General features: G+C 42.8%; 1 protein-coding gene across 10 annotated transcripts in view; it reads left to right on the top strand.

Annotated features, from left to right (window-relative positions):
• vps13c (vacuolar protein sorting 13 homolog C) overlaps nucleotides 1-14015 on the top strand; it is a 259753-nt gene that overhangs the window by 49080 nt on the left and 196658 nt on the right. For all 10 annotated transcript variants that reach the window (XR_007434232.1, XR_007434233.1, XM_049473672.1 and 7 more), the window contains 4 exons: nucleotides 677-791; nucleotides 2488-2624; nucleotides 3962-4091; nucleotides 12817-12934. Coding sequence is in view for 8 of the 10 variants with exons in the window: in XM_049473672.1 (XP_049329629.1) it covers nucleotides 677-791; nucleotides 2488-2624; nucleotides 3962-4091; nucleotides 12817-12934 (500 nt within the window). In the remaining 2 variants the exon portion in view is untranslated. The remainder of the gene's footprint in view (nucleotides 1-676; nucleotides 792-2487; nucleotides 2625-3961; nucleotides 4092-12816; nucleotides 12935-14015) is intronic.

The following is a 14015-nucleotide window of genomic DNA, read 5'->3' on the forward strand; positions in this document are numbered from 1 at the left end:
CTCCCAAAGCTCTAATAAATACAGCTCTATAAAAAATAAGAGCGCACTTAAAAATGATGAGTTTCTTTGATTTTACCAAATTAAAAAACCTCTGGAATATAATCAAGAGGAAGATGGATGATCACAAACCATCAAACCACCAAACTGAACTGCTTGAATTTTTATACCAGGAGTAAAGCAGCATAAAGTTATCCAAAAGCAGTGTGTAAGACTGGTGGAGGAGAACATGATGCCAAGATGCATGAAAAAAACTGTGATTAAAAACCAACCAGGATTATTCCACCAAATATTGATTATTTCTGAACTCTTAAAACTTTATGAATATGAACTTGTTTTCTTTGCATTATTTGAGGTCTGAAAGTTCTGCATCTTTTTTGTTATTTCAGTCATTTCTCATTTTCTGTAAATAAATGCTCTAAATGAGAATATTTTTATTTGGAATTTGGGAGAAATGTTGTCTGTAGTTTATAGAATAAAACAACAATGTTCATTTTACTCAAACATAAACCTATAAATAGTAAAATCAGAGAAACTGATTCAGAAACTGAAGAGATCTCTTCATTTTATACAGAGCTGATGGGATAATAAGGTTGATTTTATAGGATTTAACTTTTGTAACATTATGTATTGATGTTTTGTTTTGTTTTGTTTGTTTGTTTGTTTGTTTGTTTATTAGCTGACTGTAAACAGCCTGGTGGAGTTCTTTAAGGCGGGGAAGGGCGTGGATCTGGAGGTGATCACCTCCGCTACACTCAGCAAACTGGAGGAGATAAAGGAGAAGACGGCCTCTGGTGATTTATTCATGAATATCTCATTAAAGCAGCATTATTTCGAATTTTATCTCAGATAATCAGCTTTAGAATCATGTTGGTGATCCGCTGACTGTAACAGCGGCTCTGTTGATTCTATTTCAGGCTTGGAAAATTGCTTTTATCGCATTTATTACAGTCCACAAGCTCCTCCCACTTTATCTTTTAGCTTGTCCAGAAAGGCATGTGTAAAGCGGGTCCTGTATGGCTGTCTCTAAACCCAAATTAAACATCCTGACTGTGGGAGGAGCCCAGGAGCAAGAAATAAATAATAATAAACAAAATAGTAATAATGTTAATAAAAAACTAATTATATAATCTACCTTATTTTTTTGCACTATAAGGTGCACTTAAAATCCATTAATTTTCCCAACAATCATCAGCCCACCTTATAATCCGGTGCTACTTATATACGCTGAAGTACAGCATTATAAAAGAGGTTCAGTTCAGTTTCAGTCCCCGGCTAGCACTGCTGGAGAAGCATTAGCATTAGCTGCTAATCATGCTAAGTGCTAGCCCTTTCGCCATTCAGAAGTGAGTGTTATAGGGCTGTAGCCAGCTGCTAACCCTGGCTAGCACTGCTGGAAAAGCATTAGCATTAGCTGCTAACCGTGGTAAGTGCTAGCCCTTTCGCCATTTAGGGGTGAGTGTTATAGGACTGTAGCCTGCTGCTTACTACGGCTAACACTGCTGGAAAAGCATTAGCATTAGCTGCTAACCGTGCTATGTGCTAGCTCTTTCACCATTCAGAGGTGTGTGTTATAGGACTGTAGCCGGCTGCTAACCCTGGCTAGCACTGCTGGAGTGTCTGTAGCATTAGCCACTAAACGTGCTTAGCACACTAAGCCTGGCCTGTAGCCTTCTGCTAACCACAGCTAGCACAGCTGGAGCAGCATTAGCGTTAGCCACTAAGCACGCTAAGCGCTAGCTCTTTTACCGTTTAGAGGTGAGTGTTATTGGTCTGTAGCCTGCTGCTTACTATGGCTAGCACTGCTTGAAAAGCATTAGCATTAGCTGCTAACCATGCTAAGCACTCTCTTTCACTGTTTAGAGGTGAGTGTTATAGGACTGTAGCCTTCTCCTAACCTCAGCTAGCACTGCTGGAGAAGCATTAGCATTAGCTTCTAAATGTGCTAAGCACACTAAGCGCTAGCTCTTTCACTGTTCGAAGGTGAGTATATCGGACTGTAGTCTGTAGCGTGTTTACTGTGTTAAAACAAGCTACGTGGAATGAACCGCTAGCTAATATCACCCTGGCTTACCAGAACACTCAGGGTTCCTCAGTGTAGCGCTGCTAGTAATAGTGGGTAGCTGCTAATGCTAATGCTGCTGCACCCAGCCGTAGTGTGAATTTGGAAATCTAAGCTTACTGTAAATAAACAGAAGCTCTTTACTCAGTAGAGAAATCGGTGTACAATAACATCCAGCACTCGATTCACTTTAAAAGAAAAATATATTTTTTTACAATTACAGTTTTATTTACTTAACTTAGGTTTACTGACTCCCCCACCACCACCCAGCAGTGAGTCCTGCCGAATTAGATGGGAAACATGGCGACACCCCTGTTCCTTAATAGTTTTGCATAATGCGCCCATAGTGAAAAAATATGGTACATAATATAAGTATTTATCACTCAGTTTTAAGCTATATTTTAATCACCTTTATTTATTGTTTTTAGGTCTTTCTCACATCATTGAGACCCGTAAGGTTCTGGATCTCAGGATTGACCTCAAGCCCTCCTACCTGCTGATACCAAAGTCCGGATTCTACCACAGCAACTCAGACCTCATGATCATAGACTTCGGTAGCCTGCATGTGAGTATTCAACTAAAATGTGAAATGGACTTTGGTTGTTTTTATTAAAAGGTGATATAAAGTTATTATCTGTGTTAAATATCTCTCCTCCGCTCTCCTGCAGTTTTCTAACATCCAGTATTTTCTGCTCTTTACCCAAACAGGCTTTAGAATGAGTGATATGGGGCATATTTTACCCTGCAGATAAATCACTTTTTACACCGTTATTCAGCTCAAAGTAGCTCCACACTTCACTGGTAGAATCCAGAGAGTCCTGATATTTAAAACCAGACATTTAGAGCTTTAAAACTGAACAAGAAGATTATTAAAACCACTGTTTACATCCCATAGTGTAGATAAATCTCCAGCACCGCCATCTTTAATTTAATCACAATAAATCAACCGTCGAGGACGAGAACCAATAGGGAGGAGGGTTTTAGAGCAGATTGATAAATTAATTCTTGGAAATGCATGAATTCCAGCTGCTGCTGAAAATATATAAAATATCTGGTTACTGTCGATATTAGAATACAAAGAACCAACAACAAATTACATAAACACACAAACATTACGCAAAAAGTTTAGTGCTCGACGGTTGATTTCTTTTGATTAAATTAAAGAGATTTATCTACATTATGGGATGTAAACGGTGTTTTTTAATAATCTTCTTGTTCAGTTTTTAAGCTCTACATGCCTTGTTTTAAATGATTATTAAGCTATGTTATAACTATAAATAATACTAGACTCAATAAGGAGAAATCTGTAGATGATTGAGAATCACCACTTTCTGTAGAAATATTATTTGTGTTTATTCTAAAATTAGTGTTTTTATAAACAAATCAACACTCACTCCATATAAGGAGTTTTTATTCTACTTTTTTTAATATGCTTAAAAAAACCTTTAGCACAGTTGTTTTTTGACATGATGTGAATCTGGCCGTAGTTCTGTTAATGTCTGTAGCAATATAATGATAAATAGACCAATAGAAATGCTCAGAATTACTTATAATGAAAGTCTATTGTGAGGAAAGAAGCTTTTTCCACCTCCTGTAAAGTAATTATTCTTATTAATATATTATTAATATTATCAATATAGTGCGAAATTGTATTACATATATAATGTATAGCTTTTTGCCAAATGTAGTGTTTTTTAAATTTCCGTAAAACTTAATATTGTGTGTGTAGTGTAAATAGCTTTATTAGTGTATATATGTGTATATAATAGTGTAACTATGATTAAAAAGTGTATTTTATCTGATTTGATCAGTTTCTGAATCTCTGTACGTGTATAAATGTGTATATAACACTATGTGTATATAACTGTGTGTGTGTGTGTGTATAATGTGTGTGTGTTATAGCTGAGCAGTGTTGATCAGGCGGCTCATCAGCTGGGTTCTAGTTTCTCGTCTCTGGAGGAGATCATGGATCGAGCGTACGAGAGGTTTTCTCTGGAGCTACGCAGCGTCCAAGTGCTGTACAGCAAATCAGGTGCGCACCAGATAACTGTACAGAGCTTACCTAGTGTAGAGAACAGGATAAAAACTAGTTCCTAATGTGTTTGTTCTCCAATAATAATGTAGGAAATGGAATTTAATAGGTGAAATGAAGCTTAGTCTAAGCTTTTGTACACTGGACTCCGAGATGCTTCTCCATCAGCAGCCGGAGTCTGAGTGAGAGAGAGAGAGAGAGAGAGAGAGAGAGAGAGAGAGAGAGACAGAGAGACAGAGAGACAGAGAGAGAGATAGAGAGAGATAGAGAGAGAGAGACTTTGACTTTTGATGGTCCTTTATTGAAACCATTCAACAGTCACACTGTCATCTTAAACGCCTTTAAAATTATAAGTAGATCAATCAAAGATTAAAAAAGATGACAAAATATAAAACCCAAAATCACATATGTAGTTTTAAATAAACTCAAGAGCAAAACAAAGCTCATCCTCCTCCACTGAGCACACAGCTTCGTCCCAGCACCACACATATTTAAATGCTTCTAAATCTTGCATACATTTGTAATAATTAAAATCAATTAAAATTCTGGATTTAACCAGTCTTACAAAAGTCCTTGTAACATCACAGTCAGCACTACACGCCACTTTGTTTTTGCGGCTGACATAAATGGCCAACTTAGCCTGTCCAAGGATAAAATTAATGAGCTGACACTTGGACTTAAAACTTTTGACGTATTTAAAACCAAGGATAAAAGTCTGGAGTGTAAAAGTGATGTTAAAAGACATAAAAACAGTCTTCAAAACATCAAATAAAGGAAGCAGCCTAAAACAATGCATAAAAGCATGAAAAACAGTTTCTCTCTGGGAGCAGAAAGGACACTGTGGTAAAATCTCAGGGTTTAAAACAGAAATAAAAGCGTTAACTGAGATAATACCATGTAAAATTCTCCACTGCAGATCAGCAACTTTCTTAGCTAATGGTGGTTTGTACAGTGCTCTCCACTCAGGCTTCACATCCTCACTCAAGTTAAAAACATCACGCCATGGAGTGTCAATCCTACTGTGCAGTCTTTTTCTGTTCAGAACCTTTACACAGGCTCTGTACAGCAGTTTACCTGACACTGTGCTCAGGTTCATGCAGGATTCCCCCGTACACTCCAGGAGGGGGCCCTCACAGTCCTCCAGGTCCGGCGTGATGTTGACCTCAGGAAACGGGTCATCCTCCGCAGGGCTGACCACCCCTGCACTGTAATCCCTCACCTGTTCCCGCTCCTCCGGAGAGAGCGCCGACCTCCAGCCCTGGAGAAGACGAGCCACCAGCCGCAGGGATCTCATCCCCAACCTCGCTGCCACGTTCTCTGCATCCGCGAGATCAGGACCTGCAGCATCCACCACATGACGGAGGGTAGTGACATCAGAGGACAACAGGACTCTGGTCAGTGCAGGGGTGACAGTCCCCGCCAAGTCCAAACGAGTACCACAGATCAAAGGTTCCTCCAGAAGCCAGTGTAGGGACAATCCAGTCTGTAATTGTCTTTTAAAAAAGTTCCAAATCTTAAAAAGTCCACGGTAAAAAACAGGCAGTGCAGCAATATTCAAAGTTTTAAAATCCATTAAAAACAAAGTCCTGTCCATACCCAGATATCCTGCTGTTTTCAAAATCCTGCATGAGATATCCCTCCAAACCAGCTCTGCAGGACCAGCAAGAAGTCTTTGAATGAACTGGAGACGGAAGGCAGCTGTCCTGCTCGCCAGGTGGACGAGACCCTGCCCTCCGTTCTCCTTTGGCAGATATAAAAGTCCTTGTGGAACCCAGTGCAGGCGATCCCAGAAGAAATCCACAAGCACAGCCTGGAGGTTCGCCAGAAGATTCGGAGGGGGGTCTACACATGCTAGTTTGTGCCAGAGTGAGGATGCAGCTAGGTTATTAATTACAAGTACCCGGCCACGATAAGACATTTGGGGGATTAACCATTTCCATTTTCTAAGACGACCTTTAACTTTCTCGACTACACCATCCCAGTTCTTGTCAGTACAGGTGCTGTCCCCCAAATATACACCCAAGTATTTAAAACCACCCCTTCTCCACATCAGCCCATCAGGAAGTATAGGTTCACTACCATCCCACTGCCCAACTAAAACTGCTTCACTTTTAAGCCAGTTTATTTTTGCAGAGGATAAAACCTTAAAATCAGTTAAAATATTGGCTAAAACGTCTATATCGTTTTGGGTACTTGTTAAAACTGCCAGATCATCAGCATAAGCAGAGAGACATACAGGAGTGGTACAACCAGGTATAGTCAAGCCAGAAATGCATGCTCTTAGCTTGACTAACAGGGGTTCAATGGCCAGAGAATACAACATACCAGAGAGAGCACATCCTTGTCTGATACTCCTGTGTACTTTAAAAGGAGCACATAAACCACCGTTAACTTTTAGTACACTCTCAATTTCACTGTACAGAACCCTGATCATGGCTATGAACCCAGGATTGAACCCAAAGTTCTCCAGAACTTTCCACAGATAGCCGTGTTCAACCCGGTCAAAAGCCTTTTCCTGGTCCAAAAATAAAAGACCAGTCTTTAAGCCCAAAAGTCTAGAGACGTCCAAAACATCCCGAATTAAATGTACATTGTCAAAGATAGACCTACCAGGCACACAGTACGTCTGGTCAATGTGGATTACCTGCTCCATCACCTTCCCCAGTCTTGAGGCCAATGTTTTCGAGAGCAGCTTGCAGTCCGTGCACAGCAGAGATACAGGTCGCCAGTTCTTCAGGTTGGTCAGGTCTCCTTTCTTGGGCAGCGAGGTTAGGACAGCTCTCCTGCAGCTTAAAGGAAGACTCCCATCACAAATGCTGCTCTGGAGAACCTCCAGCACATCTTGCCCCAACACTGACCAGAAAACTTTGTTTGACAGGTAGGCCATCAATGCCAGGTGCCCTGCCATTCTCCATACCCTGGAGAGCCCTGTGTATCTCCTCAAGAGATAGAGCCACATCAAGCACCTCAGCCGACTGTTGCTCAAGCTTGGTCAAGTTCTGCAGGAACATGTCCTCCACCTCCTGTACCTCTGACCACTCACTCTCGTACAGCTTTGAGAGAAAGCTGATTGTCTGCTGGCGAATTTCAGCAGGCTCCGAAAGGAGATCCCCGATTCTGTTCGCACAGCATGCATAAACCTTTTCTGTCCATTTTTAAGACCAAAGAAGAACTTAGAAGGAGCGTCCATTTCAGTTATGCACTGAAAACGTGAGCGGACCAGCGCCCCCTGTACTGTAATACCCAGTAGGTCAGCCAAAGAAGCTTTTTACGTTTAAGAGCGCTAATATGCTCTTGATTTCCAGTGGCCTCTTGTAATCCCTGGAGTTCCACTATTTCAATCTCCAGAGCTTTAAGAGATCTGGTTATGTCCCTTGTGACATTGAGAGTGTACTGTCGACAGAATATTTTAATCTGTATTTTGGCTATGTCCCACCACTGCTGAAGAGATGTAAAAGATGTTTTTTCTGATCTAAAAACATCCCAAAAAAAGTAAAAGACTCTTTAAAATTAGAATCCTCTAAAAGTGCAGTATTAAAATGCCAGTACGCACTTTGTGGCTTAACATTATGCCCACTGATGGTACAGATGACCATTGAATGGTCAGAAAAATCGACAGGTGAAATAAAACACTGTGTAAAAGCAGACAACTGATGACTAAAACCATAAAAACGATCTAGCCTAGCCAACGAAAGTGCATTATCCCGTCAATGGGCCCATGTATACTGCTTTTGTCTAAAATGGAGATTTCTCCAGATATCAGTTAGATCATGGGCCTCTATTATCTCACACAAATGCTTACGGGAAGCAGCATGTGGTTCCACGTGGTTCCTGTCCATGCTGTCCGCTGTGCAATTAAAATCGCCACCCAATATTAAAAAATCAGTGGGATCACAGTTAGCCAATACAGTACTCAGTGTGTCTAAAAAACACATTCTGTCAGCTGCTGCAGTTGGAGCATAAACACAAATAAAAACAAAAACACAGTTTTCAAAACAGGCTCTCACTTTTAAAAGCCTCCCATTTAAAATTTCCTCAACATTGTAAGAAACAGGGGTAAAATTGGGTGAAAAAATAACAGCTACTCCACCAGAAAGGGAAGTATTGTGCCCAAGAATAGTTATTCCCCTCCACTCTTTAGCCCACTCAGCAGCATTACTATCATTACTATGTGTTTCTTGCAGAAAAACAACATCAACCCTTTTCTGTTTAATTAGCTCATACAGTTTAGCCCTCTTCTCACAGTCCCTTCCACCATTAATATTTAAAGTAGCGATTTTAAAACCACTCATTAAAAGGTAAAAAGGGTAAAAAACACTGAATAAAAAGGCCAAACCAAACAGGGAAAGGTTAAAACATTTAAAAGTCATCATCATTAAGAGCTTTAAGATTGGTCAGTATTTTCTTTAAACGAAAAACCTCCAGCCGAGTAAAAGCCCCCTCCCTCTTTAAAAGTTTCACATCATGTACAAACTGTACAGTGTCTGGGAAATGGTCTTCCACCCTAACACCCCACTGCCCTTTAGTGACCCGTAGGAACTTCTTAACTTGTTGTGCAGTGTGCACTACTGATGTTCTCTCATCTTGAGAGCACACTGACCAGCCCGAGTCAGACATATAGCCTTCCAACTCCTGACTAACTTCTGACTCCACCTCCTCCACCACCTTCACCTCTTTTTTAGCCTGTTTTGCCCCTTTTTCATTTGCCTTACATTTTCTTTTATTAGTTGGAACTTTAAAAACAGCTCCTTCCTCCATTAAAACCTCAGCCTCAGCCTCCTGGACTGCTGCTGGTGCTGGAGACAGTCCAGAACATCTGGCCTGTACCTCAGACTCCAGCTGCTGCTCATAACCTGCTCCTCCACAGCCTGCTCCTCCACAGCCTGCTCCTCCACAGCCTGCTCCTCCACAGCCCGCTCCTCCACAGCCTGCTCCTCCAAAACCTGCTCCTCCACAGCCTGCTCCTCCACAGCCTGCTCCTCCACAGCCCGCTCCTCCACAGCCTGCTCCTCCACAGCCTGCCCGCTCCTCCACAGCCTGCTCCTCCAAAACCTGCTCCTCCACAGCCTGCTCCTCCACAGCCTGCTCCTCCACAGCCCGCTCCTCCACAGCCCGCTCCTCCACAGCCTGCTCGCTCCTCCAAAACCTGCTCCTCCACAGCCTGCTCCTCCACAGCCTGCTCCTCCACAGCCTGCTCCTCCACAGCCCGCTCCTCCACAGCCTGCTCCTCCACAGCCTGCTCCTCCACAGCCTGCTCCTCCACAGCCCGCTCCTCCAAAACCTGCTCCTCCACAGCCTGCTCCTCCACAGCCTGCTCCTCCACAGCCCGCTCCTCCACAGCCCGCTCCTCCACAGCCTGCTCCTCCACAGCCCGCTCCTCCACAGCCCGCTCCTCCACAGCCCGCTCCTCCAAAACCTGCTCCTCCAAAACCTGCTCCTCCACAGCCTGCTCCTCCACAGCCTGCTCCTCCACAGCCTGCTCCACCACAACCCGCTCCTCCAAAACCTTTTCCTCCACAGTCTGCTCCAACACAATCTGCTCCAGTACAGTAGGCTCAGCTGAGGAGTGCTCACCCTCAGCCGCCCCGCCCTCACCAGCCACCCCAGTATCAGAACCAGCCTGGACCAGCTCACGCTGCCCAGGTACCGCCTCAGCAGCCGGCACCTCCACAGCAGGCCCAGCAACAGCCGCAGGGGGAACGACCACCGCAGGCCCAACCGCGTCTGGCCCCGGCGCCTCAGCGCCCCCAGCCCTGCCAGAATTAACCTTCTCAGGGCAGGCTCGGACGAGATGTCCAGTCTGCCCACACCTGAAACACTTCATCTCAGTGTCGGATGAAGCATAAATGGTGTAATCAAACCCATCCACTTTCAGTTTTAACACCAGGTCTAGCTCATCAGCTCCATCTTTCAGCACCATAAAAACCTGCCTTCTAAAAGACACTAGATGTTTAATTAAAGTAGATTTGCAGCCAAGGTTTAGCTTTTTAACTTCAGAGCAAACTCTCCCAAAGCGGGAGAGCTCCTGCCTGATCAGCTCATCTTTAGTAAATGGGGGGACGTTGGACAGGATAATCTTTTTGGATGGGGAACTCAGGGGCAACACAGGTGTTAATAAATCGTTCACAGTTACTCCGCTCTGAACCAGAACCAGTGCGTGATCAACAGACTTTAAAAACAAAACAATCGCGTTGTTCATACGCGAGGCAGAGACGATGTTCCTGTAGCCCACAACCGAGCCCATGGAAAGACACACGTCTTCTATACTCGCGCGGGACACGATCCGCACCCCATGCCGGCGCGTTAAACTCTCGCACAGCCGAGAGTCACCCGGAGCCGCCATGCTCACGCTAAACACACACACACACAAACACACACACAGCGGACTCCCCGCGGGGCAGCGCCCCACGCGCACACACACACTCACTCTCTCACACTAGCACTCAAACACGCTCACACACTAACTAAACGTTTCAAAAACAAAACTGAAACCAACAAACTCACAGAAAAGTTTGGCTAAACGCCAGCTGCTCCTCGTACCACGCTCCCAGCTCGCCGCTCACTCGCGCATGCGCACGGAGAGAGAGAGAGAGAGAGAGAGAGAGTACAGTAGGTCATGCTGCTTCTCCTTCAGCAGCCGGAGTCTGAGAGAGAGAGAGAGAGAGAGAGAGAGAGAGAGAGAGTACAGTAGGTCATGCTGCTTCTCCTTCAGCAGCCGGAGTCTGAGAGAGAGAGAGAGAGAGAGAGAGAGAGATAGAGATAGAGATATATATATATATAGAGAGAGAGAGTACAGTAGTCATGCTGCTTCTCCATCAGCAGCCGGAGTCTGAGAGAGAGAGAGAGAGTACAGTAGTCATGCTGGATCTGATTATGGATGTAGTTGGTGATGTGGTTGGTGATGTGGTTATGGATGTAATTATGGATGTGATTATGGATGTTGTTATGGATGTGATTGTAGATGTGATTATGGATGCTGTTATGGATGTGGTTATGGATGTGATAATGGATGTGGTTTATGGATGCTGTTATGGATGCTGTTATGGATGCTGTTATGGATGTGATTATGGATGCTGTTATGGATGTGATTATGGATGTGATTATGGATGCTGTTATGGATGTGATTATGGATGTGATAATGGATGTGATAATGGATGTGGTTTATGGATGCTGTTATGGATGCTGTTATGGATGCTGTTATGGATGTGATTATGGATGCTGTTATGGATGTGATTATGGATGTGATTATGGATGTGATAATGGATGTGGTTTATGGATGTGATTATGGATGTGATTATGGATGCTGTTATGGATGTGGTTATGGATGTGGTTTATGGATGCTGTTATGGATGCTGTTATTGATGTGGTTTATGGATGTGGTTTATGGATGCTGTTATGGATGTGGTTATGGATGCTGTTATGGATGTGGTTATGGATGTGGTTATGGATGTGGTTATGGATGTTGTTATGGATGTTGTTATGGATGTGATTATGGATGCTGTTATGGATGCTGTTATGGATGCGGTTATGGATGCTGTTATGGATGCGGTTATGGATGTGGTTTATGGATGCTGTTATGGATGCTGTTATGGATGTGGTTATGGATGCTGTTATGGATGTGGTTATGGATGTGGTTATGGATGCTGTTATGGATGTGGTTATGGATGCTGTTATGGATGTGATTATGGATGTGATTATGGATGTGGTTTATGGATGCTGTTATGGATGTGATTATGGATGCTGTTATGGATGCTATTATGGATGTGATTATGGATGTGATTATGGATGTGGTTTATGGATGCTGTTATGGATGTGATTATGGATGCTGTTATGGATGCTGTTATGGATGCTGTTATGGATGTGGTTATGGATGTGGTTATGGATGTGGTTTATGGATGCTGTTATGGATGTGGTTATGGATGTGGTTATGGATGTGGTTATGGATGTGATTATGGATGCTGTTATGGATGTGGTTATGGTTGTGGTTTATGGATGCTGTTATGGATGCTGTTATGGATGTGGTTATAGATGTGATTATGGATGCTGTTATGGATGCTGTTATGGATGTGGTTTATGGATGCTGTTATGGATGTGGTTATGGATGTGGTTATGGATGTGGTTATGGATGTGATTATGGATGCTGTTATGGATGCTGTTATGGATGTGGTTATGGATGCTGTTATGGATGTGATTATGGATGCTGTTATGGATGCTGTTATGGATGTGGTTATGGATGTGGTTTATGGATGCTGTTATGGATGTGGTTATGGATGTGATTATGGATGTGGTTATGGATGCTGTTATGGATGCTGTTATGGATGCTGTTATGGATGCTGTTATGGATGTGGTTATGGATGTGATTATGGATGTGGTTATGGATGTGGTTATGGATGTTGTTATGGATGTGGTTATAGATGTGATTATGGATGTGGTTATGGATGTGGTTATGGATGTGGTTATGGATGTGATTATGGATGTGATTATGGATGTGGTTATGGATGTGGTTATGGATGTTGTTATGGATGTGGTTATAGATGTGATTATGGATGTGATTATGGATGTGGTTATGGATGTGGTTATGGATGTGGTTATGGATGTGATTATGGATGCTGTTCTGGATGTGATTATGGATGTGGTTATGGATGTGATTATGGATGCTGTTCTGGATGTGATTATGTATGGGGTTGGTGATGGTGAAGTGTGATCTGTGGTGAACTGTTTGCAGGTGAAGTGTGGAAAAGTGCTCGAACTCAGGGATCCTCCATCCAGCACATCCTGCAGCCCATGGACTTCACCCTGCAGCTCGCCAAGAGCATGGTGGAGAAAGACTCCCGCATGCCCAGGTCTGATCTCAATCACTATACTCACTATACTCACCATACTCACTATACTCACTATACACACAGGGGCTGCACGATATATCGTTAAGCATCGTCATAGCAATGTGCCACTTAAGGCAATTAAAACAAACGCGTCATGCTGCAGTGTTTTATATTTTGATTCTTAACACAAGAAGAAGATACACAGCGCTGTCTCTGTGTCTGTGTGAGGGACAGGCTGCTGCTGCCTGAGAAGCATGAGGTAACCGCATGGCCTCCATCCACATGGTTGGGCACGTGCTTGTAAACGTGAGCACGTGTGGAAAGCTGTGCTCCTCAGTCCAGCACAGTTTATCAGTGCAGATATTTCCAGTTACAGCTGAATTCACACTTTTAATCCCAGAAAAACAAACACTCTTAAGTACCTTTTAAAAAGCATTTAAATGCTGATTAAAGAGACGATTACTGTTGTTTTGCTGTTTTCCTCGGGTTTTGAGAGCTCGGCTCTGAGTCTTGTGTGTGTGTGTGTGTGTGTGTATAATGTGTGTGTGTATAATGTGTGTGTGTATAATGTGTGTGTGTGTATAATGTGTGTGTGTGTGTATAATGTGTGTGTGTATAATGTGTGTGTGTATAATGTGTGTGTGTGTATAATGTGTGTGTGTGTGTATAATGTGTGTGTGTATAATGTGTGTGTGTATAATGTGTGTGTGTATAATGTGTGTGTGTGTATAATGTGTGTGTGTGTGTGTGTGTATAATGTGTGTGTGTATAATGTGTGTGTGTATAATGTGTGTGTGTATAATGTGTGTGTATAATGTGTGTGTGTATAATGTGTGTGTGTATAATGTGTGTGTATAATGTGTGTGTGTATAATGTGTGTGTGTATAATGTGTGTGTGTATAATGTGTGTGTATAATATGTGTGTGTGTGTGTGTATAATGTGTGTGTGTATAATGTGTGTGTGTATAATGTGTGTGTGTATAATGTGTGTGTGTATAATGTGTGTGTATATAATGTGTGTATATAATGTGTGTGTATAATGTGTGTGTGTATAATGTGTGTGTATAATGTGTGTGTGTATAATGTGTGTGTGTGTGTGTGT

This window comes from Astyanax mexicanus, unplaced genomic scaffold (assembly GCF_023375975.1).
Source record: "Astyanax mexicanus isolate ESR-SI-001 unplaced genomic scaffold, AstMex3_surface scaffold_43, whole genome shotgun sequence".
NCBI lineage: Eukaryota > Metazoa > Chordata > Actinopteri > Characiformes > Acestrorhamphidae > Astyanax > Astyanax mexicanus.